Source organism: Macaca thibetana, chromosome 3 (genome assembly GCF_024542745.1).
Source record: "Macaca thibetana thibetana isolate TM-01 chromosome 3, ASM2454274v1, whole genome shotgun sequence".
Classification (NCBI taxonomy): Eukaryota; Metazoa; Chordata; class Mammalia; order Primates; family Cercopithecidae; genus Macaca; species Macaca thibetana.
Window position 1 is genome coordinate 19,239,817 of NC_065580.1, and position 23,942 is coordinate 19,263,758.

At 44.0% G+C, this 23,942-nt stretch overlaps 2 protein-coding genes across 9 annotated transcripts in view; one reads left to right on the forward strand and one right to left on the reverse strand.

The window, feature by feature from the left end:
- The window catches only part of NDUFB2 (NADH:ubiquinone oxidoreductase subunit B2), a 1,166,996-nt gene that overhangs the window by 969,098 nt on the left and 173,956 nt on the right, over positions 1-23,942 (reverse strand). Inside the window, exon 1 of one of the 8 annotated variants that reach the window (XM_050782310.1) lies at positions 13,290-13,295. The exons of the other annotated variants lie outside the window; for them this stretch is intronic. The gene's annotated coding sequence lies outside the window, so the exon portion shown is untranslated. Of the gene's footprint in view, positions 1-13,289; positions 13,296-23,942 lie in introns of those variants that run through there. 8 annotated transcript variants of the gene reach the window in all.
- Positions 1-23,942, forward strand: part of HIPK2 (homeodomain interacting protein kinase 2) — a 218,907-nt gene that overhangs the window by 38,781 nt on the left and 156,184 nt on the right. The window contains 1 exon segment of the mRNA XM_050782226.1: positions 21,766-22,849. Within this exon segment, the coding sequence (XP_050638183.1) occupies positions 21,766-22,849 (1,084 nt within the window).

Below are 23,942 nucleotides of genomic sequence, written 5' to 3' on the forward strand. Positions count from 1 at the left end.
ATTTCAGTGATTAATAAATAAATGTTCATCCTTATACATTTAAAAACATTTTATTTGGAGTTAGTGTCCAAGTTACTAAAATACTGCAAAAATAAAAATAGTACAAAGACTACCCCATATCCCACACCCAGATTCCCCTCCCCTATACCCTGTATCCAGATTTTTCTGTTATCACTTCAGCCCATTTGTTTTGTCATGCCCTTGAATGTGCTGTCTCTCACTGTTGCTCTTTTGGTTGTCGTGTGTGTGCCTGTGGTGTATTTGTATATACAGACACACTAATGATAGTTATTTGACTGGAGGGTAAGTTACAAATATCATGGCCCTTTATTCCGGCACCATCCAGAATGGTAGCTACTAGCCACAAGTAGCTATTTAAACTAAAACTAAACAAAACTTTACATTCAGTTCCTCAGTCACACCAGCCACATTTTCAAGGGCTCCATAGACACACGTGTGGCTGCCTCAGACAACAGAGACTACAGAACCTCTCCAGTTGCACACACAGCTCCTCTGGACAGCGCTGCGTTACCCCTGATGCTTCAGTGTGTGTTTCCCGAGAATAGGGCACTCTCACACATGGTACAGAGATCAACTTTAGAGAATGTAACACTGATACAGTATTTTTTTCCGAGCCACTGTTTGCATTCCAGTTTTGTCAGTTGACCCAGTGGAGTTCTCCTTTCTTTTAGAATGTAGGTCTTAGGTCTTGTTTGTGAGCCCAGATCTGCTGGTCTGTACTCGGGGAACATGTATAAAACAGGACTGCTAAGTCTTGAATTGAGCCTGTGCCTTTTCTATACCCTTTCTTTCCATAAACTCGAATCCTTCCTCTAACTCATGTGCAGATGGATCGGGTCTGGGCCCTGGAGCCCAGGTTGAATTTCCTTAGCTCAGAATTGTTTTAATGCTTTTGTCACTGGTTGAATAACTAAAGGTGCAGCTTCCTTCTGTGCTGACATTTGGTCTGTGAGCAGGTGTGGCTCTGCTCTTAAATCAGCAGAAAAGATTTCCTGTGAGTAAAAGGAAATTGGCCTTCCCAGCAACCACACTGTTTTTCTTTTTTCTAATCATTTTCCCCAAATTTTAGCTTGCAACTAAGAAAAGGCTCATCTTGTTCTTTGTTTCTTATTTTGTGGCTTAGTCGTGACCCTGTAGCTCTGAATCACTTCATGTGACCCAGGACCAATGGGGCATTGGGAGCTTCTGGCACCAAACTCCTGGTGTAGCAGAGGCCAGATGTGCAGGGCCCTTGGCAGTTCATTTTCCCGCAGTCCAGGAGAAAGGTGGGCTTCTAGTGATTTTCAGCCATGGTTTGGGTGACAAGCTGGGGTAATGAGCAAATTGCAGAGTGGTTTTTATTCTTTCACCAACTGGTGTTACAGCTTATCCTCCAGGGGTTTCTGGTGACTTAATGGGATTTCATGGCATGAGAAGGTATGGAAAACAGATTCCTGGGTCACTGACTTCACTTCCATAGACATTCCCATCCTCTAGTAATTCTTAGGGTTTTGTCGGTGTAAAAGCTGGCAAACAAGATATCAACAGGCTTATTATTCTTGAATCCTTTCCTGTATTTCAAGTTGCCCCTTAGAATGTATCCTCATACTTCCTCCCACCTTTTTGTTTGGATTCAGCAAGTCTTAGAAGAGTAGAATCTTTAGCAAGGTAAGACCTTGGTAGGAATACTATATGAGCCATATAGTTTGAGCCAGGATGGCAAAGGGAAATGAATTCATGCAGAGAGAGTGGAAATGGAGCTGATAGCTTCATTTTCTGCTTAACTAAAACGGAATGAAAAGGGCTTGGCTGGGGGTCAGGACCACAAGGCGAGCTGCTGAGAGCCGTATGGTGCAAGACGGCAACAGAGTTTCTACCCCTTGACCAGCTTTTGAGAACTGACAGGGAAGACTCTTAGCGCTGGGCCTGCATGGCTTGTTTGGAGGAGTAAATTGAGTATACTTGATGCTGGTGAAAGAACCAGAGAGCTTCCCTGCATCCAGCCATTGGAAGGAAAACATACATTCGGACATTCTCTGTTAATATCTTACGTGTAACATGAGGCATCCTAGTTGGGTAAATGGCTTTGATTGGCCTTTGTGGTTCCACAAGGGTTGCTGTGTTTTGTAGGATTGTAGTTCCTGTTGTACTCCACAGCTCCAGCCTAGGGATTTTTATGTTATTCAATAGCATCCTCCCGGCTTCAACAAAGGGTATTGGCCCAGGACAGTAACTCCTAGGAGTGTCTGAGAGCTGATTTTGTCTCAGGTCAGCTCTGGCCTTGGAGATGCCCTCACTGGGAATTAGGACAGAGCGGAGGGCATCTTTCCCAGGAGTGTGTGCTCTCTGCTTCCTGCTGTGGGAGTTCCCTCAGGGAAGCACCTTGGCCGCCCTGACACTGGTGTGTGTGGGCCCCTTCTGGAAATAGAGTTGCAGTGCCCCGGTGAATGCTTCTTCAGGGCATTGGCCCCTCTGCCTACCAGGGCATGCCTTCCTCTGCCACTTGAAGTCAGCAAGGGCGCCAAAGGGGACCAGCCTTCCCTTCATTCTCCTGTCACCTGATCCTGCAGCTTCCACATTATCATGGTTCTTTTCCCATCTGTCAGTGCCAAGGTCTTTGGGTCATCCCTCGAGTCTCTTGTCCGCACCTTCCCTGCGGGTTTCCATCACCTCTCAGATGCTCCTCCGTGGTGGGTGCCAGAGCCCCTGGCCACATGCATTCATTTCCCATTCAGAAGTGGTACCATTCCTCCCTCCTCTCTCAGCCACCTCCTGTGACTCCTCAACAGAACAAAATCGAAAGTAGGCACCAAAGACCTGCCATGCTGACTCCAGCCTTTCCAGACCCTTTTGTCACTCGCTACAAGAGCTCTCAACCACAGGCATGGTTTTATTCTTCCTGATGTTCCCTTAGAGGGGTTTGGTCCTGTTTTATCTTATTTTCATATTGTGCTTTGTATTGTATCTGCACACTATCCCAGGTCCTGTAGGCAGTGGATGGCTTATGAATCTTAAATAAAAATGGGTCTCATCTGTCCCTGGAACCCAGTGCTTGCTGGCCTCTGTGTTTCAGCTCACCCCTGGCTTCCCCTTGGGGTGCACTCTCGTGTGTAAAGCTGGCGCTGACTCTGAAAGCACTCCTTCCATTCTCTGAAGCCTGCACCATTCAATGGGCGACAGTTGTGACTTCCTTCTGTGGTCAGTTATCTCTTCTCCCCTTGCTGCATCTTGTCATGTTGACCTCCTGAAAAGCGGGTAACCCTTTCTTTCACAATGCCAGTGGTCACCTACCACTCTTGGGGTGGTGCTTGGACGTCGTAGGTGCTCAGCAGATATTCCTGGATGCTGCTCACTCTGGCCTCTAGAGTCCTCAGCTTAGCAGATTTGGAAATTTGACTCCATAAATTTAAGGATTATTGGGTTCTAAAAGACTGGTTCATACTAACTAATTCTATAAAAGGCTGATGGATCAATCTGAATAATTTAAAGAGAGAGAATCCTAGCATCCAGAGAAGCTAGGCCTACATATCTAGGTGTTTTCTCCTTGGTCAGAAGGTCCTCTCTGGAATCCCAGTAAGAGATGAGAAAGTTGCTGATTTAGCACAGAATTTAAGCAAAAGGCTTAAGTGGTCGTGTACTTCTAAATGTATTTATAAATCATGAAAACATTCTCTGCTCATGGTATACTTCTCTTAAAAGAACCTGCATGAGACATCTAGAATCAAATATTCCCTTCCCCCCTCAACAGTGAAAAACCTATAACTTACTTCTAGACTTCACTAAGATTAGTGTCAATTATCTTTGTAACATCATCTCTCTTTATTTAGGTGTGACATATTGTAGTTATGCCAAGTTGGTAGATACTCTCATTAATTAAATTTTGCATCATTTTGAAGTAACAAATCAGATGGCTTGTCAAATCCTGGTTTTGTAATTTTTGAGGGTTCCTTCTTTTAGGATCTGCAGATCTCTATTTATAAATTAGTACAGCATAACACTCCTATGAGGGAAATGATAAATGTGTGCCTTGATTCTAGAAATCACAATCTAAACACCATACGAGTTAGGAGTCCACAATAGTGTGTATTTGGCCATTAGTGAATCAGTGGTCCCCTGGGTGTGTGAGCCATGCTATTTTTAAAACCATTGCTGACTTCAGTGATAAAGAGAGTACAGAATGTGCCTTCCCAGCCTTGTGAGCTTACCATGAGTAATACCCATGGTTATTATGATGTCAGAACTTAAATATTCTTTACCAAGAACACAACCGTGGTGTCATGGAGTATGAGAATGCATTTGGGGGCAGGGTGCGGAAAGTCCATTTTTCCCAGAGAAAACATCAGCCCAGGGTAAAAGCTGATTCTCCCATGGGGGCACTTAGGCCTGTATGCAGCAGTGTCGGACTCCTGTTGTCAGTGTGAAGGGCATCTTCCCATTTTAGTCACCAGAGAGTGACTTGCGTCAAAGTTTGCAAACCAAACCAGAACATTTGTCACTGAAGATCCCGTGCCTTCCCCTTGTTCAGAAAAGTTATTGGGTGGGGGATTCGTGCGCGCACACTTGAAATCACTAACACTGGTGATGATGAGAGTTGTTTCAGCATTTGACACATTGATCTTCTGAAGCATTCTCATGGGGCACAGAAGTGATGCTAAAATATGGAAGAAAGGGACTGAACTATTTCGGAATTTTAAAGTTGTCTTTAAAAACGTGTGCTCTGGTTTTGCTAGTTGAGCATCACAATAGCATTACACTGAACCACGTTAATTGTGACTCATTAGGGATGGCAGCATTAAGGAATATTCCAGCACTGGTTAGGATAGACTAAGTTATACAGCAGTAACAAACAACAGAGGTTTGTTTCACACTTGCGCCACATCTTGGGTCAGCTGGGGTCTCTGCTCTTTGTTATCCTCTTCCACTAACCAGGCGAAGGAGCTACTCCTCCCCGGACCATGGTTGGTTACCGTAATATCAGGGAAAGAGGAGTCACACACTGGCCGGAAAGGCTTTTGCCTGGGAATGCTACTTCTCACGTACTTTTTTTTGTCCAAGATGGATCATTTGGCCCAGGCTAATTCTAAGTTACATGGCTTAGCTTACCTGAATTACAGCACAGCTTTTCAAAGTCAAGGGTGTAAGAGAGTGTATTAGGATACAGACGAAAATTTGAATATGTATACTTTATCCCACTTTATCCTTTAAATTTTTCTATATTTGTGTTTTTGGTTAATGATACTGTATTAGAAAGTAAAACATAGATTATTTTTAAGTATAAAAATCACGTATATCAGGAGTGTTCTTTTTCTTCCTGATTAAGTGCTTAATCAAAAAAGTTGAGGTCATTGTTTATACAGTAGATACAAATCTGCAATAAGCATATTGTACATAGAAACTGGGTCTCAGTTATGACCAAGGATAGTGCTTTTGGTTAAAATGTTACATGGAAAAGAGATGCAGAAGCTTTGAAAGTAAATTCTATTCTGTGTTAGCTAGGCCTCGGGGAGCTAGCTGACCACCCTCCCCTCAGTTTTCACTAAATGCTTGTTTAGGACTGTATTAGTCTGTTCTTGTATTGCTATAAAGAAATACCTGAATCTGGGTAATTTATAAAGAAAAGAGGTTTAATTGGCTTCTGCTTCTGCAGGCTGTACAGGAAGCATGATGCTGGCATCTGCTCAGTTTCTGGGGCGGCCTCAGGAAACTTACAGTCATGGGGGAAGATGAAGGAGGAGCCAGCCTTTCACATGGCCAGAGCAGGAGCAAGAGAGAGCAAGGGTGGAGGTGCCACACACTTCTAAACCAACAGATCTCGCAAGAGAACTCAGTCCTATTGCAAGGACAGTACCAAGATGTATGGTGCTAAACCATTCTTGAGAAGCAACCCCTATGATCCAGTCACCTCCCACCAGGCCCCACCTCCAATACTGGGGATTGCCATTCAAGATTTGGGTGGGGACGCTGATCCAAACCATATCAGGGACTCACTATTTTTTATATATATATATATAAAATATATATGTATGTGTATATGTAAAATATATGTATGTATATATGTGTGCATATATATACACACATATAAAATATGTTATATATATTATGCATGTTATATATAATATGTCATATATTATATATAATATATGTTATATATGTATGTTCATTTACTCCTCACAAGGACCCTATGAAATATTACTGTCTCCACTTTAAAGATGAGGGGATAGAGGCAGAAAGGGGTTAACTAACTTGCTGAGATCACACATTTAGAAAGGGCAGCACTGGCATCTGACCTAGTTGTTGAGAATGCAGAAACAATCTGAAAATTAGCTCTTGGAGTACAGACCCCTAGGAAGAGAGGGACGGCCTACATCACCAAATGCCATCCTTTCTGTTTTAAAGCAAGATATAGGAGAGCTATCAGACGTCTTAGATGTACGCCAGGAGGAAGGCGCCCCACTGCAAGAACCAGTATTATCTGAGTGGGCACCTCCTCCCAGCACTGGGTGTAAGTGGCTCAGTGCCATGGAGTTGTTGGGTAATAACGCTAGGACTGGCTTGATGACAGTGACTCACAGTAGAAAAATGTCCTTGCAACAGACCAAAGAACCCACTTTAATTTGCACAGCTTAGAATGGGCCACTGGTTGCCCTGCCAAAGGATCCCTGTACCAGCTGATTTTCATATCCACACACACACACACACACACACAAAAGCACCTATTTAAATATTGCAAATAATAGTGCATTGCATTTTTATTGTGCTTTATAGTTTACAAAGCACATTACAATGCTACTTTATTATTGTGAGTATGCTCCCACTATGATTTCACTTGCCTTCTCTCTTCTCACCTTTTCCTCATCTGTAGTTTCTTTTTCCTTTTCCTCATCTGTAGTTTCTTTTTCCTTTTCCTCTCAGCATCCCTGCCAACTTTCCCCACACTCCAGCTTTCTTCCTTTCATTTCTTCCTGCTCTTCTCTCTCCCTGCGAGTTGTGGAGGTGGTGCCTTTCCCAAAGTGATCCCTAATTGAGTTTAGTCAGATGTCAGTTAAAGGCAACTGAGGGGAATGAAACAATTCTCCAAGGAACAAAAGAGTTGTAACATGGAGCTCCGGTTGTAAATAGCAGTTGCTATTTAAATGGAGTACGAAGGATGGATTATTGTGCTTTAAGAGGGGGACGAAATGAATCCTGTATTTAAAGAGAGCCCAGGGGAAAAGGGTTGTCTGCGTCTCGCATCCCTGGCATCACTGTGTCTGCAAAACGTCTTTCACAAAGTTTTCTTTGCAGTTAGAGAACAGCCTATGAGAGAAATGCTCAAAGAAATACATAAACATGAGTACAAGGAGTGTGCAAACAGGTGTTGCACTGAGAGCAGAACCCAGATGGCGGCCCTTTGTCCTGGTTTCTTTATATAACTCAGCAAGAAGTTGAGGTTTAGAAAAGGCAGGTTTGAGGAAGTGCCGTCTGTAGCCTCTTAACTGTGGACGTCGCTGATGAGAACAGATCAAACTTTAGATGCCTTCCTTAGAAATTTTGTTGTTTTGAAGTCAAACTTCAATCACAATGAACAAATATATTTGCATAAGAAGAGGAGGTGTATAGTACCCTGGCAGGAATTAAGACTAAAACGTGGGAGTAAAGCTGTAGATGCTTCTGTTGCTTTTCAACCAAGAGGCCACAGACACAGGCTGGGAGGCTGAGAGGGCAACCTGCCATTTGGCCAGCGCCACTTTGCGATTGTTAAAAATACTTTATCATAGCTTGAGTACGGATGTGCCTTTTCAACGAAATACATCCTGAGTTATTTTGCAGAGGGTACTTGTTTCATAGGGTGACTGTAACAAACTAACACAAACTGTTACTAGGTGGCTTAAAACAACAGAAATGTCTTCTCTCACAGTTTTGGAGGAGGAGTTGGCAGGGTCACGTTCCCTCGGAGACTCCAGACAAATCCCCTCCTTGCCTTCTCCCAGCTTCTCATGGCTCCCAACAATGCCGAGCATCCCTTGGCTTACAGCTGCATTGCTGCAGTCTCTGCCTCTGTCGCTGTGTGGCCCCCGTTCTGTGTATATGCCTGTGTCTCCTCTTATAAGTACACCAGTCATATGGGATTAGGGCTCACCTTAATGACTTTATTATAACTTGATTACCTCTGAAAAGACCCAATTTCCAAAAAAGATCACATTCACAGGTACTAGGGGTGAGGACTTAACATATCATATGGTTGGGGGACACATAGTAATAGAATCTACACAGTTTTTAGTAGAAATGAAAATTAGGGCCAGGTGCCATGGCTCACGCCTGTAATCCTAGCACTTTGGGAAGCCGAGGTGGGTGGATCACCAGAGGTCAGGTGTTCGAGACCAGCCTGGCTAACATGGTGAAACCCCGTCTCTACTAAAAATACAAAAATTAGCCGGGCATGGTGGCGCATGCCTGTAATCCCCACTACTCAGGAGGCTGAGGCAGGAGAATCACTTGAACCTGGGAGGTGGAGGTTGCAGTGAGCTGAGATCTCACCACTGCACTGCAGCTTAGGTGACAGAGCAAGACTCTGTCTCCAAAAAAAAAAAAAAAAGGAAAAAAAAAATTAGCGGTGACATGGTGACAACACCACCAAAATGGGAAAGAATAGAGTAGATTTCCAGTTCTGATTCTGTGTGCAGCAAACATTTCTGAAGTAGAACCTGAGTTAGCTCAAAAAGGCACCTCAGCTGTGGACTGGGCAGGAAATGGGTGTACAGTTAGTAAAACGCATTATTTTACTTTACTAACATAGTACCAGATATTTAAGGCTAACAAATTCACTTTTGCGCAAAAGAGAAAAAGCCTACCAGATTTTTAGTCTTGATTTAGACTTTACCAAACATTTCTAAAGGATAGGAAAAGTCCATATGAAGCTTACCTTGCGTTGCCAGGCACACACCTGGCCTCACTATCTGCTGCAGGTCTGGTTAACTTGTCTCTTGAGGTGGTCAGTGAGGATTTTGAACCAATAGTGAATGGAGGGACATTAGTATGTCATGTTAGGAAGTGGCTGAAAAATTCAGGGAAGGTGCTTTCGTAAAGGTTTGTGACTCAAACACCTGAAAACTAGTACTGCTGAAACTTTAACCATCCTTATTTAGAACATTTCAGGGACCAAGTGAGCAGCCTTCTAGATCTTTGAAAAAACGTGGATTTAAATGGAATTCCTCTGGGTTGAAACCAGAAGTACAGCTGATTTTGTTTTTATAGTTTGTGGGTGTTTGCCTTTTTCATCCCATCAAGTTTATTTAAAAGGTTGTCTTCTTGAGATCCTCCATTGGAAAGAAAATGCAGGGTTGAAAAATGGAACAATGTGGATGGCAGGTGAGAGAGGGTGCGTGAGGAAGGACCAAGTCAGGGCTCCTCCTCGATGCTGAGGGGCATGAAGAGGGATGGCCTGACCTTGCCCGCCTGCTGCCAGCCACTCCTGAGGTGGCTTTGGGGGCCTACTTAGGTTCTGCCTCAGACACACACAGAATCAGAACTGGAAACCTAGTTTATGTGTTACTAATAAGCCACTCCCAATTCTCTCTCTCTGTTTCTCTCTCTCTCTCTCAGAGACAGGGTCTACTCTGTCACCCAGGCTGAAGTGCAGTGGTGCAATCATAGCTCGCTACAACCTCTACCTCCCAGCTTCAAGCGATCCTTCCACCTCAGCCTCCCGAATAGCTGGGACTACGGGTGTGCACCACCACGCCTGGCTAATTTTTTTTTGTTTTTTGTAGAAACAGGATTTCACCATGTTGCCCAGATTGGTCTTGAACTTCTGAGCTCAAGCAATCCACCCACCTCAGCCTCCCAAAGTGTTGGAATTACAGGTGTGAGCCACTGCACCTGGCCCTTATTCTCTTTTATACCAAAGTGACTACAGTTGCCCCTCAGTAGATTGAGAGGTGCTTTCCTGTATGGCCTTTTTCAGAAGCGTTGTAACATCAACTCATGCAGAGCTTAATTTAAAATAGACACTATGCTTTTACTTGTTTCCATCTATGATATTAGACTAATTGAAATGAACTTATAGGTCCTTTAAGGCAAGATATAGAGAAAGCACAAAATGAAATGTCTTATCTCCGAAGAGACTTCTTTTGGCATGTGGTAGTTATTTAACCTGAGAAAATTATACTTTAGTAAAATGCTTTTGGTTTCCTTAAAACTGTTGTTAGGGTTTGAATTGTGTCTCCCCCCTCCCAAATTCATGCCTTAAATTCCTAACCTTCCGTATCTCAGAATGTGACTTTATTTGGAGGTAGGGACTTTATAGAAGGAATCAGGTTAAAGTGAGGTCATCAGAGTGGGCCCTAACCCAATACAACTGATGTCCTTATTAAAAGGGAAATTCGGACACAGATAACACACGGAGGGAAGGTGATGTGAAGAGACGCACAGAGAAGACAGTCATCAGCGAGCCAAGGAGGGAGGCCTAGAACAGGCCCTTCCCTTCCAGCCCTCGGAAGGAACCAGCCCTGCTGACACCATGGTCTTGGACTCCAGCTTCTTGAACTACAAGACAGCATCTGCTGTTTAGGCTGCCCAGTAAGTGGTGCTTTGGTACCGCAACCCTGGCAGATTCATACGCTATGTTTAGAAAGTGGTGTTTTGTGTTTTTCTAAATAATTAAGGTTCTTAACTCAGCCAGGGACAGTGGCTCACACCTGTAATCCCAGCACCTTGAGAGTGTGAGGCAAGAGGATCGCCTGAGCCCAGGAGTTTGAGACCAGCCTGGACAACATAGGGATACCCCGTCTCTATAAAAAAATAAATAAATAAATTAACCAGGCATGATGGCGCACACCTGTAATCCCAGCTACTTGGGAGACTGAGGTGGGAGGATCTCTTGAGCCCAGAAAGTTGAGCCTACGGTGAGCTATGATTGCACCACTGCACTCCAGCCTGGGTGACAGTGAGACCCTGTCTCAAAACAAAACACAACAAAACAAAACAAAAAAACTTAGCCAATGCAACTCTTGTTTCAAAAAGGATTCTTTGAGTTGTTTTATTTTCTTTTCATTGATCCCATCAGTTTTCTGGAGAAAGAAACTGAAAAAGCATTTGTGTCTTATTGGTGTTTGCTTCAGCACTGGATTGGATTGGGAATTTTCAGATTACTTATGAGCTCTTGACACCATGTCCTGTAGATAAACAATTATGAGTTGCCTGTACTCACCTACTACAGGGCAAGGCTGGCTCACCCACAGCGGTTGATGGCTTCATTCGAAGCGGTATAGCAGAGTTACCAAAAGGAGTTATTTGGGGCCAAGTTAGCAGCTTGCAGAAAGAGAATTAAGTCTGAACATGTAACTCTGACAAATAATGAGTCAATAGGTAGATAGATGTGTGGAGAATTTGCAAATGTTAGGAAAGGGATGTTTTCTCAAAGAAACAGAGCTTATGGTAGCATTTGCAGATTCTAGGCAGATGACATAAAAGATTTTGAAAGTTCTTAAGAGAACCACATTTCTTGGAAGAGCAGGAGGCGTGACATGGTGCATTTGGTTCTCTTCCCAGGAGAGCACCCCTTCTTTCCCTGCTCCTGACCCTGTGGGAAAAGAGGGCTATTGGCTCATTCCCAGCCAGGCTCTGCCGCTCTTTCTCTGTTTTTATTCTCCTGGATCAATCCCTTAATTGTGTTTATCATCATTTCATCCTTGATGTTTCCCTGTGACTCATACTGTCCTCCTCATACTATTTGACAATATCCCTGCCCCCAAGGATTACTTGATTTGCCATCTGCTCTCCTTTCTACAGCATTTCTCCTGGGAAACAGCTTTACTCACGGGCCTCCATTTCCACCCAGGTGTCGATGACAGCCCTCAGGTCCACATCTCCAGCCAGGACCTTGTGCCCATTCCCTAACCTGGCTTTTTTCTTGTTGCATATAGAACATTTCCTCTTTGTTGTTACTAATGCCTAAAATAAAATCTGCCCCAAACCGAGCTCTTCTGGCTGACCTGTGCTCTTACCGTCCGCAGCACCATTCTCTTAGGCCCTTTGGGGCATGAACCTTTGATTTAGCTCTTTTCCCCATTTGCTATTTCTCATTCTGTCCTACTGGTCTTTTGGCTGTGCCCCTCTGTCTTAGGCCTTACCCATGAACTAGTGCAGGGTCACCTTGCTCTCTCCCCCTTCCAATTAATCCCATGCAGGCTCAGCCCATCCTATTGATTTCCATTCTCTTTTCAAAGTGGGTGATCGTCATTCACAATTCAACCTAGCAACTAGGAACTGGGTGCTGATTAGCAAACACCATTAGCTCCTGACACTTCAGTAAATTAAGCAATTTCTTGCCTCAGAGTTTCAGTATGAATAGCTGAACACTGGACATTTCAACGTAGATATCCCGTTAGTGCTCTTAATTCAACTTGTTGAAAATAGATTCCATTCTCCCCTCCCCCAACCCTTTAACTCCACTTCCCATCTTCCTTCTCACTCATGGAGCCCCACTCCTTCTGACCCCCAAATGTGTTCTAGTCCCCTCTCTCCTTTGCACTCACATCTCATCTGTCAGCATGTCTTACTTTTTTTCCTCTGCAGAGTCTTATATTTCTGCTGCTTCTTATTCTCTCAGGCAGTTCCTTTGTCCATGTCCTCCTTACCCCTCTGGACCAGCCTGCCCATTGGCTGAGAACCTGCCCAAGGTCCCTTAGCCCAGCTCTTCTTACTCAAGACCAGTTCTCTGCACTGACCCCCTATGCATCAGATAAGCAGCGGTTACCTCTTTAAATAGGTAAATGTATTTTATTTTAATCATTTCTTATGGTTATATTTCTCAAATGTCATAACCAGAAGATACAGAAATGAGAGATGACTTAGGGTCATTGTTGTTGATATCCACTATTTTACCAGGTGACATATAGTCAGCTGTGTCCTGTAGTTTCAATCTGTCTTCCTTCACTTACCAGCCCTCATCTTTGCTTTGGCTGGTGTGGGGTTCATCTCATTGTTTGGTGATTCTAGTCTGAGAACCTAAAGAATGAAGCAGTTTGGCTGGTGGCATGGATTTGGGAATCAGGCAGACCTCAGTTCAAATCCCAGTCCTGCTAGCAGTGGCAAAGTGACTTTGGACAAATTAAAGCTCCATTTACTCATCTCTAAAACAGGCAAACGCTGTATTTTTGTTGTATCGAGTAAACACCTGGAGTCTGACGTATAGACAGCAAAGGCAGTCAGGACAGTCACCTACCACTTGTTAGTGATGTGTTAGATGGCAGCCAGTGAGAGAGAAGGCGAAAGGAGAAATTAGGTGAGCGGCTGTCATGGTTGGGTTTCCCCCCAGCTCTCTGAGTATTTAGAAATTACTTCTAGAAGATAGAAGTTATCAGAAGATGACAATTCTGGATAACTAGGTAGTTGTGTACACAGTGCATGCTGGTGGTTATTTATTGCGTTAGCATTCGTTATTGTATTGCCACCATGCAAACACACCTCAGTTGTCTCCAAGCAAAGCCTGAGCTTCCTAGGACAGAGACCGCAGTGCTGGCCGCTCCCACCATGAGTGTCGCTCTCCTGGTGGACTGAAGTACACCCAGTTCGCAGGATTGAGAGCACCAGCCTTCTGCCCCGTCTTTCTAATTGCAGCTTCAGTTAGCTCTGCTGTCAAACCTTGCCTGACCACAACGCATAGTGACTCCTGCCTCTGAACTTCTAGTGTTTACTTTGGCAAGTTGTTTATGTTGCCTTAGAATTACCAGCTGTCCTTTTTAATTTGCATTGTACATGGCAATCCCCATGAGATTGTAAACTCCTTTAGGTCAGTGTCGATGTCTTAGATGGCTTTGTGTTTCCTGTTGTGCTCAACCCTAGTCTTTTTTTATATAGAGGACCCGTAATACAGACTTGATGATTGATTTTATTTCAGATTTTTTTCTATTTCTTTCAAATGCCCAGTGCTGCAATCAGTAGTAATGTTATTGTCATTATTGACAAAAGAATTCTCTAGAGCTTGTGGTTGATCCTAAGCTGTGCTCTGGTGGAATATACTATATATTTAACATTACACAACTAGTGGATAAACAGACATTGATTGAAAATGGCATAAAAGCCCCAGGGACATTCAGTATACACTGTTTTGGAAATGTGTCATTTAGAATGGGCTAACCTGAAATTATCTTTGTACTCTTTGTGAAATTTAAACTTGATAAGCAGGATTATTAAAACTCTAGAATATTATTTAGTATGTCAATGAAGGAAACTTTCCGAGTACTTTTTGACCCCCTGAGGTATTAGATCACCATGTCATCCAGGGTTCTCAAGGGTTATACAGGTGAACTCTTTTCTAGGTGTTTAAAAATGTCCATTTGGATGCATATTTCTAACATTCATATATTTTTGACGTATTCTATAATTTTATTATATCTTATGTGCATAATCTATATTAGGCAGATATGGCATTTCATTAAATATGGGAATTCTTCCTTTGAGTTCTTTATTATGAAAAGAAAAAAAAAGATCTGTAGCATCTATTAAGTACTCATTATTCAGCCAGAGCATGTGTCCAAAAGATTTTAGGAAGTAAGGAAGTTAGTACCTCTTAAAATCAGGTGTTCATGATTCCATTCTCTTTAGTAATACAACTGGATTCTGAGCGGTAATCTGTTTTACATCTGCTAAACCCAAATTAAATATGATATACCGATAGAATTGGTGCCACTATTTTAGAGATCACCTCCCTGGGAATCAGAGCTTGAGCTTTGCTAGAATTCAGTGAAATTGAATTCAATTTTTTTGTTTTATTGTAGTTTAACCCTCACTCATCCTTGTAGTCTGATCTTCCAGTAGATAATTTATTTAGGGGTGGTGAAATGGAAAGGAAATGTACTCAGATGTGAAGCAACTTTTCAGTTCATCTAATTGTGAAATATAAAGTCATGAAGAAACTAAGTAAATAAGTGGGGAAAAATACACTAAATGAGCCAATCCCTTAACAAATATCATTTTTTTAAAAACTGTATGAGTTGGCCGAGTGCGGTGGCTCACGCCTGTAATCCCAGCACTTTGGGAGGCCAAGGCAGGTGGATCACCTGAGGTCAAGAGTTCCAGACAAGCCTGGCCAACAAGGTGAAACCCCATCTCTACTAAAAATACAAAAATTAGCTGGGCATGGTGGGGCACACCTATAATCCCAGCTACGCTGAAGGCTGAGGCAGGAGATTCACTTGAACTTGGGAGGCAGAGGTTGTGGTGAGCTGAGATTGTACCTTTGCACTCCAGCCTGGGTGACAAGAGCGAAACTCTGTCTCAAAATAAATAAATAAAATATAATTAAATTTTTAAAAAACTGTGTGAGTTAAGACTTCAAGAAATCATGAAGATTTTTAGGTATTCTTCTTATTACATTATTTGTAGCCCTAGACAAATGAATTTCTCATTAAACCGCTAAGACAAAGAGAAACCAAAAGGTGCATAGAATTAACATAGGTTTGAAGCCGGGCATGGTGTTATGCTCCTATAGTCCTAGCTACTTGGGAAGCTGAGGCAGGAGAATCATGTGAGCCCAGGAGTTCGAGGCTGCAGTGAGCTATGTTTGCACCACTGCACTCCAACCTGGGCAACAGAGAGTGAGATCCTGTCCCTAAAAAAAAAAAAAAAAAAAAAGAATTAGATCTGGGTTTGAACTTCTGGGGTCAGGGTCTGATTTTTTTCACTTATCACAGAAGCTTAAACCCATCACATGACTTCCCAGTTTTAAAAGTAGGACCTTTGTGAGAATGAAAGTAGAGAGGGTGCTCTTAATAACTGAATTAGCCTAACAGGATAAGCATATGTCCAACTGGCAGTGGGATGTATGCTTACCCTGTCCATAAAACATCTGTCCTGGAGCCTGGCATGTACTTAATACTCAAGATTTTAAAACCTGGAGACTCATAAGTGTTTTAAGAATCCTGAGGAATAGCAGATAAAGTCAAGTGTAGCATTTTATAGACATAAATGGCATCTATAATCAAGGCTAGAAGGCAGATGTTTTAAAAATAGTATTTTGAAATGCAGACTTACTTATACAGGCTTTTTGTAAATGCAAAATGAGAATTTGAATAAAGTAACTAAAAGAAGGGCCAGAACCCTCATTGCCTTTAGCATATCAAAGTGCACTCTTAGTCTGGTAACCTGTATTTGTTTCGGGCATGAGAGACTTTGTCAGCTTTATGGTAATAAGGAAAAATGCCTTACAAATAATGGACTTTAATTCTTCTAACTATAGGATATATTTTAATGTCAGTTTTATAGGTGCTATTTTTCATTCGTCATATGCAATGAAGAATTTATATATAGTTGTGTAATAGAAGTTGTTTTTAAATTTTAATAAATTTGTTCTTCAATGCTTTTTACTTGTCACTTCTGTAGCATCCACATGAACTCTTGTCTGTATAATTAACAAGCACGTAAGACCCCGTGCATATCTGAGTTTTGGTGTTTATGACTTCAGCCTGTTTATGAGACAGAGTAGTATGGTAATAGGCACGCTACTTGTTAAAAGCTTTAGTTCTAGGTTATGGTGACTCCCTGTCCTTTAGTGAATGAAAATGTGGCCATTTTGACAGATTTTATCTTGGGAGACCACTAAGGCTTTTGTGGAAAAGTCTGGGTCAGGTCACCCCTCTAGGAGCAGGTGTGGTTATGGCAGATTTACCCTACCGTAACCTCCTGGGTTCCTCTGGGCACGCTCCCCATGGGCTGAAAACCTGCCCTCCGAAGTACAGTAGCCTCCCTGGTCTCTCACCTAGGAGGAGTAAAGTTCGCCTTCTGTTTCAAGAGCCAACTAGGAAGTGCAGAGATGACTTAAAAAGTGATTGAGACTTTGCCATTGGATCAAACTGACAATGTGCATTAAGCCTCTGTTTTTCCTGAAAAGGGTATTGACAAATGAGGCGGGAAGTAGCCTTGACTAGTCCAGAGGTCAGTACAGAAAGAAATTAGAGGAGACATTTAGCTCTTGCTTTCAAGTGGAAAAAAAAATCAGGCCAGGCGCGGTGGCTCAAACCTGTAATCCCAGCACTTTGGGAGGCCGAGACGGGTGGATCACGAGGTCAGGAGATCAAGACCATCCTGGCTAACACGGTGAAACCCCGTCTCTACTAAAAAATACAAAAAACTAGCCGGGCGAGGTGGCGGGCGCCTGTAGTCCTAGCTACTCGGGAGGCTGAGGCAGGAGAATGGCGTGAACCTGGGAGGCAGAGCTTGCAGTGAGCTGAGATCTGGCCACTGCACTCCAGCCTGGGCGACAGAGCGAGACTCCGTCTCAGAAAAAAAAAAAAAAAAAAAAAAATCGAGTCCCCCTCTGTACCCTCACTTTATTGTCCCCCACTTTAAGATCTGAATAAACAGAGAAGTAAATGTTGTAGGCTCAACTCTCTGAGAGCTAAACTAATCGGGAAGGAAGGTTTGTTCCAGAGAAATGCTCTCAAGGAGAAATGTTTGGAAATAAGTGTGTTGCCATAAGAATATTTTAAGATTAAGCTACAAAACCACCAACAGTGTCTTATTCCTTATGAAGATATTTCAGGGATTTAAAAAAGTATTACTGTTGAAGACTTTCTTTAACTATATCTTATTTGAGCATTTTGCTGCCTGAGGCAAAGTGGCCTCTGCTACAGAACAAAGGTAACACGTCTGCACTGGCCGTTGGGTCCAGTCGTTGGAATAGTGGCTGTTGACCTCATAAAGGGGCAGCAGGGGCCACACCAGGCCAGGCCGGAGTCTGAGGCAGCTGACCGTGGTGCAGGGTGTTTCCAGCCATGCAGGCCTCCTCTCTGATCCTGGGCATCTGTCACCAGAGGCAGCCAGTGATGATTTCCACAATTTTATGACCCTTGGCTGTCATCCCAATAACAAATAAGTCATAAGCCACTCTCTTCCCCTCTGTAAAATTCCACTTCCGCACCCTGGACAGCCTTTCCACCAAGATCTTCTTGAAACAGTGAAAACACCTTGTTTATGTATGAACAGCATATTTCTGCTGTTGCCTTCTCTGACCACCCCCTTCCAGGTACTTAAAGACTGAAAAATAAGCAGCAGGCTGGAGGCTGGACATGAAGGGATGAAGGAAATGGCTGTTTTGCTTTGTCTCTTCAGCGGCTAAGTTACTGCAAGCCAAGTTAATTGGTCATTTCTATGTTTTATACAACATCTAGAATAATATGGATATTCACTTGATACTGATAAATAGGGAATAGCCATATTCTGTGTTGTTCTTGAATAAGGGGGATGTTGAATTGAACAAAAAGAACAGTGGGAAGAAATGGGTGAAGTACGAATTCTGAATAAGCAAGCCAGAATAGTCTTGTCAGGCACGAGGATTCCTACAGATGTGCAGTCACAGTGTGTAGGTGGAGGTCGGAGTTCAGGGTTGAAGCAAGAAGGAAACACCCTTCAGCAGATCCATGGGCGCAGGGTGGAGGTGGGGCTCCGAGCAGGTGCTGGGTGTTAGCAGAACTGCCCCTAGGAAGTCGGAGCTGAAGTCAGATGGTGCATATGGTAAGTGCTGTAGGAACAGAGAGTTGGGAATGATCACTGGGTTAGAGTGGTCTGGAAAGAGAAGGAATCTAAGCTGGCTGGTCTTTGGATAAGTTGAGAAAAGCAGCAAAGGCATGCCAGATAGAGGAACAATGTAAGAGTGTGAAGGTAGAAAGTATAAGACATTCTAGAAACGGCGAATAGACCAGCTTCATTCAAGTTGAGCACCCAGGAAGATTGGTAGAGCTGGAGCTAACAAGATTGTTGGAATCAACATGTAAAGGTGTTGAGTTCTCAGCTTTATCTCCTTGACACTAGGGAGCCACTGGAAGTTTGGAGAGGGAAGTGGCATGCTCAGAGATGTTTTAGAAAGATTAATCTGGTGGCCAAATATAGGCAAATTAAAGGGAGACAGAGTGCTCAGGTAGATGAGATGTCTGGATTTGCTTTAGTCCTACTAGAAAGTGATAAATGCATTCACTATGGAAGTGGCAGCAACAGCAGAAATAAAGAATTGGATGCAAGAGGTGTTTTGAAGGAAGGAGAAATTAATAAGGCTTAGCACCTTTTTGTCTATGAACATAAAGAAGAACCATCATAGTTCATAGTTTTGGAGCCAAGTGACTAGAAAAATATTTTATGAACAGTCATGGAGATGTTAGGATGGAGGGTGAGATTTTTAGGAAAAAATAAGGGGTTCAGCTTTGGAAGCGCATCTTTGACATTGTAGCAGGAGGTAGCAATATATCACTGTAACCTCTGAGGGAGAGCCCAGCCTGTGATAAACATGTGGGGGTCACCTACATAGAGGGTGACGGCTTAAACTGCTTGAATGGATGATATCTGCCGGAGAGAACAGAGTCAAAACGGTGGAAATGCCAACATTTGAAAGGAGGAAGAGGGCTGGGTGCGGTGGCTCACACCTGTAATCTCAGCACTTTGGGAGGCCGAGGCAAGCGGATCACTTGAGGTCAGGAGTTTGAGGCCAGCCTGGCCAATGTGAAACCTGTCTCTACTAAAAATATAAAAATTAGCTGGGCGTGGTAGTGCACACCTGTAGTCCCAGCTGCTCGGGAGGCAGAGGTTGCAGTGAGCCGAGATAGCACCACTGCACTCCAGTCTGGGCGACAGCAAGACTCTGTTCCAAAAAAATAATAGTAATGGAGAAAGAGGAACCACCTGAGCACACAATGTGCAATCAGACACGGGAGGGGGAGGTTACAGATTCACTGAAGTCCAGATAACAGCATCAAGAAGGAAGTTGTGGTCAGCAGTATCAGATGTTGCAGAGGTTAAGAAGAATGGGCTGAAACAAGGCCATTGGATTAGGCAATTAGGAAGTCATTTACCTTCAAGAACACGAGCCTATAGTGCATTAACGAGTGGGGGGGAGATGGATTAAGATGTAGGCATTGAAGAAAAGGGAGCATAAACCATTGATCACAGGTGAGAGGAGGGAAAGAATTAAGAGGGGGGAATGCGGCTGTTACTCCTTTTGCCTTCCACATTGGGCTTTTGTGTGTGCACACGCATGAAGGCAGAAGAAAAAGATGAGGTGATTGATTCATTTGGCCAGCCGTATTAAGTTCCTACTGAGTACTTGGATCCAATTAAGTGCAGGGAGAAGTAGAAAGCTACGAGAGAAAGAACAGTGGTGGAAGCAAGTTCAAGAGAAAATGGGACAAATACGGATCATGAGAATCGGGAACTTTTTTAGTATTGGAAAAAAGCAACACCTCTTTCTCTCAGACTGGAGAGAAGGAATGAAGGATGGAGGATGATGTAGATTCAGGAATGTTCTGAAATGAAGAAGGAAATAAAGGAGGAAAGTAAGGCTGACCTCAGGCTTCTGGACAAAGTGGAAGTTGGGTCATTACTGAGAGAGAATGCGGGCTAGGGTGATGGTCGATGGAGTGGAAAGCATGTTAAATAACCACTCTAGGTAATGCCAGGGGCTCAGAGAGACAGGAACACTAGGTTAGCCAACCACCAGCAGGGCTTGCAGACGCTCCACTTCCTTGTGGCTTCTGTGAGAAATGTTTGTTGACTTGGCTTAAAAGATGGGCAATGTTTGTTACTCTTTTAACTTTTAAGGAGTTATCCTTCTTCATCACCTTATTATTTTTGCTTAATACATTTTCTATGAATTTTTGTTTCAGTGTCACCATAATTTGTACAAGTGTTCCAGAATAATGGTCTTATAGGTTTCTAAGTTTATCTAAATTGTGGATGAGATGTTGGTATGAAATAATAGTACTTTTGGTCAGACATGATGGCTCACGTCTGTAATCCCAGCACTTTGGGAGGCTGAGGCAGGTGGATCACCTGAGGTCAGGAGTTTGAGACCAGCCTGGCCAACATGGTGAAACCCCATCCCTACTAAAAATTCAAAAATTGGTTGGGTGTGGTGGCACGAGCCTATAATCCCAGCCTTGGGAGTCTGAGGCAGGAGAATGACTTGAAACCTGGGAGGCGGAGGTGGCAGTGAGCCGAGATCGTGCCCTTGCACTGCAGCCTGGATGACAAGAGCGAGACTCAGTCTCAAAAAACAACAACATCAACAACAACAAAAAATAGTACTTTCTAGAGAAATGTATTGATATATGAATTTAGCAGGAAAAGTGAGTGAACTGTGCCACAAATTGTGCTACCCAGTCCCCACCAGTAAGGCTAATAAAATGTTTTATGCTGTTGAAATGAAAAATATCAGACCAACTGCTGATCCACTCAACCCTACCGAATTCATTTACGGTGACAAAGATGCCAGGTGGTAATTAGAATTAGCGTTCATCCAGGATCCAGAAGATCCTGAGTGGCCTGGTGTTGGGGCCTGTTTGGGAAGATGTTTCCTCAAACCAGTGAACCTGACAGGGTCTGTCCACAAGGCTGAGCTGATTATGTGGGCAACAAAGTATGTGACAGTTAGCATAGCCTCCTGAGTTTCAGTAGGAAGCAACCCAGGGAGAACTGAAGAAGAATCCATTTCTGTCACAAATAATGTTTATTTTAAAAAATGATGACTTATGTCCTGATATTGGAATTCTGTTTCTGAGTCTCAACTGTGTTGCTGGCACCTAATGGTGGCAGGTGGCACCCTGGAACCACTTGGTTCCATAAACTCAGTGACCAGAACGTGCTTCTGGGTGGAATAGATTGCCTTTTTCAACCTTGTTTTCAAGTGGGAAGGAAACATTCTGTGTGGCCCAAACCAAGATGAGAACTGAAGGGGATCTGTTGAGTTTACTTATACCAAGCTGAATCCGATACTTACTTTTCGTTTTCCTTTCCTTGTAGGTATGGCCTCACATGTGCAAGTTTTCTCCCCTCACACCCTTCAATCAAGTGCCTTCTGTAGTGTGAAGAAACTGAAAATAGAGCCGAGTTCCAACTGGGACATGACTGGGTACGGCTCCCACAGCAAAGTGTATAGCCAGAGCAAGAACATTCCCCCGTCGCAGCCAGCCACCACAACCGTCAGCACCTCCTTGCCGGTCCCAAACCCAAGCCTACCTTACGAGCAGACCATCATCTTCCCAGGAAGCACCGGGCACATCGTGGTCACCTCAGCAAGCAGCACTTCTGTCACCGGGCAAGTCCTCGGCGGACCACACAACCTAATGCGTCGAAGCACTGTGAGCCTCCTTGATACCTACCAAAAATGTGGCCTCAAGCGTAAGAGTGAGGAGATCGAGAACACAAGCAGCGTGCAGATCATCGAGGAGCACCCACCCATGATTCAGAATAATGCCAGCGGGGCCACTGTCGCCACTGCCACCACGTCGACTGCCACCTCCAAAAACAGTGGCTCCAACAGCGAGGGCGACTATCAGCTGGTGCAGCATGAGGTGCTGTGCTCCATGACCAACACTTACGAGGTCTTAGAGTTCTTGGGCCGAGGGACATTTGGGCAAGTGGTCAAGTGCTGGAAACGGGGCACCAATGAGATTGTAGCCATCAAGATCCTGAAGAACCACCCGTCCTATGCCCGACAAGGTCAGATTGAAGTGAGCATCCTGGCCCGGTTGAGCACGGAGAGTGCCGATGACTATAACTTCGTCCGGGCCTACGAATGCTTTCAGCACAAGAACCACACGTGCTTGGTCTTCGAGATGTTGGAGCAGAACCTCTATGACTTTCTGAAGCAAAACAAGTTTAGCCCCTTGCCCCTCAAATACATTCGCCCAGTTCTCCAGCAGGTAGCCACAGCCCTGATGAAACTCAAAAGCCTAGGTCTTATCCATGCTGACCTCAAACCAGAAAACATCATGCTGGTGGATCCATCTAGACAACCATACAGAGTCAAGGTCATCGACTTTGGTTCAGCCAGCCACGTGTCCAAGGCTGTGTGCTCCACCTACTTGCAGTCTAGATATTACAGGTAAGACTGTCCACACGGAGACAGGAGTGGCACTCACAGAAAATGTGCAGCCTTAGTCACTGTGGTGAGATAAAATTATATGTCTACAGTTCTTACCTTCAAGTGATCTTAATGTACTTAGGAAATTAGGACATGTGCACATTGCGATGTCAATTAGAAGTCACATTAGAACGGAGCCAGGTAAGATCCGTGGCATAGGCATTCAGTTTTGGAAGGGCTCCCTGGGACCTGGGGTGCAGAGCAGAGGCGAAGCAGAGGAGTTCCGTCCTCCCAGATGGGTAGGATCCAGGCAGGTGGTGGAGAGAGAGGGACGTGCCATCCACAGTCCACAGTCACACTAGTAGGAATTTACAGGAGACAAGAAGGACACCCGCCTGGCCAGAACAGTTTGTGAGTGGTGGGAGATGTAAGTGAAAGGACGGGTTGGAACCAGGTCACTGGGGGTCTTAAATGTCAGATCAAGGAATTTCAACTGTGTCCTCAAACCCAGAGCAAGTCCTGGAAACCTTGAACAACATAAGGTAATGGGGTGAAAAGGATGTTCTGAGAAGGTTCCTTGTCTATCCATGTGCAGAAGGGCTGGAGGAGGGGAGAGACTAGTCTGGGGCCAGCTGGCTGGCTCCGGTGGTGAGGTGACTCCAGGCTTGGGTCAGGATGATGGAGGAATGATAGTGTCTGTGGCAGGGAAGTGTGTTCAGTCATGGACTCACACATGCAGTCATTCAACAAGCTTTGATTTTACTTCTAACATGTGCCAGGCACAGTGCTAGGTATAGGGATGTAGACAGGGCCCTTGCCATCCTGGGGTATCTGGAAGCTTTTTAGGGACCCCTGTATGCAGTCAGGATTGGAACCGCTGCCGACACGGAGCTGAGATGGGAGTGCTGGCTTTGGAGTCAGGAAAGGCCAGAGTGAACCTGGTCCCTCCTCTCCTAATTGCCTGATTTCTCTCCATGCCTTCATTTCCTAACCCATGAAGTGGGAGAAATCCTCTCATCAGCCTCGTGGGCAGCTGGGGGGTAACACGGCTGTAACATGGCTTAGGTGCGTCACTCCGTGGCTGGCCATGGCAGGTGTGCAGCAGGGAGGCAGC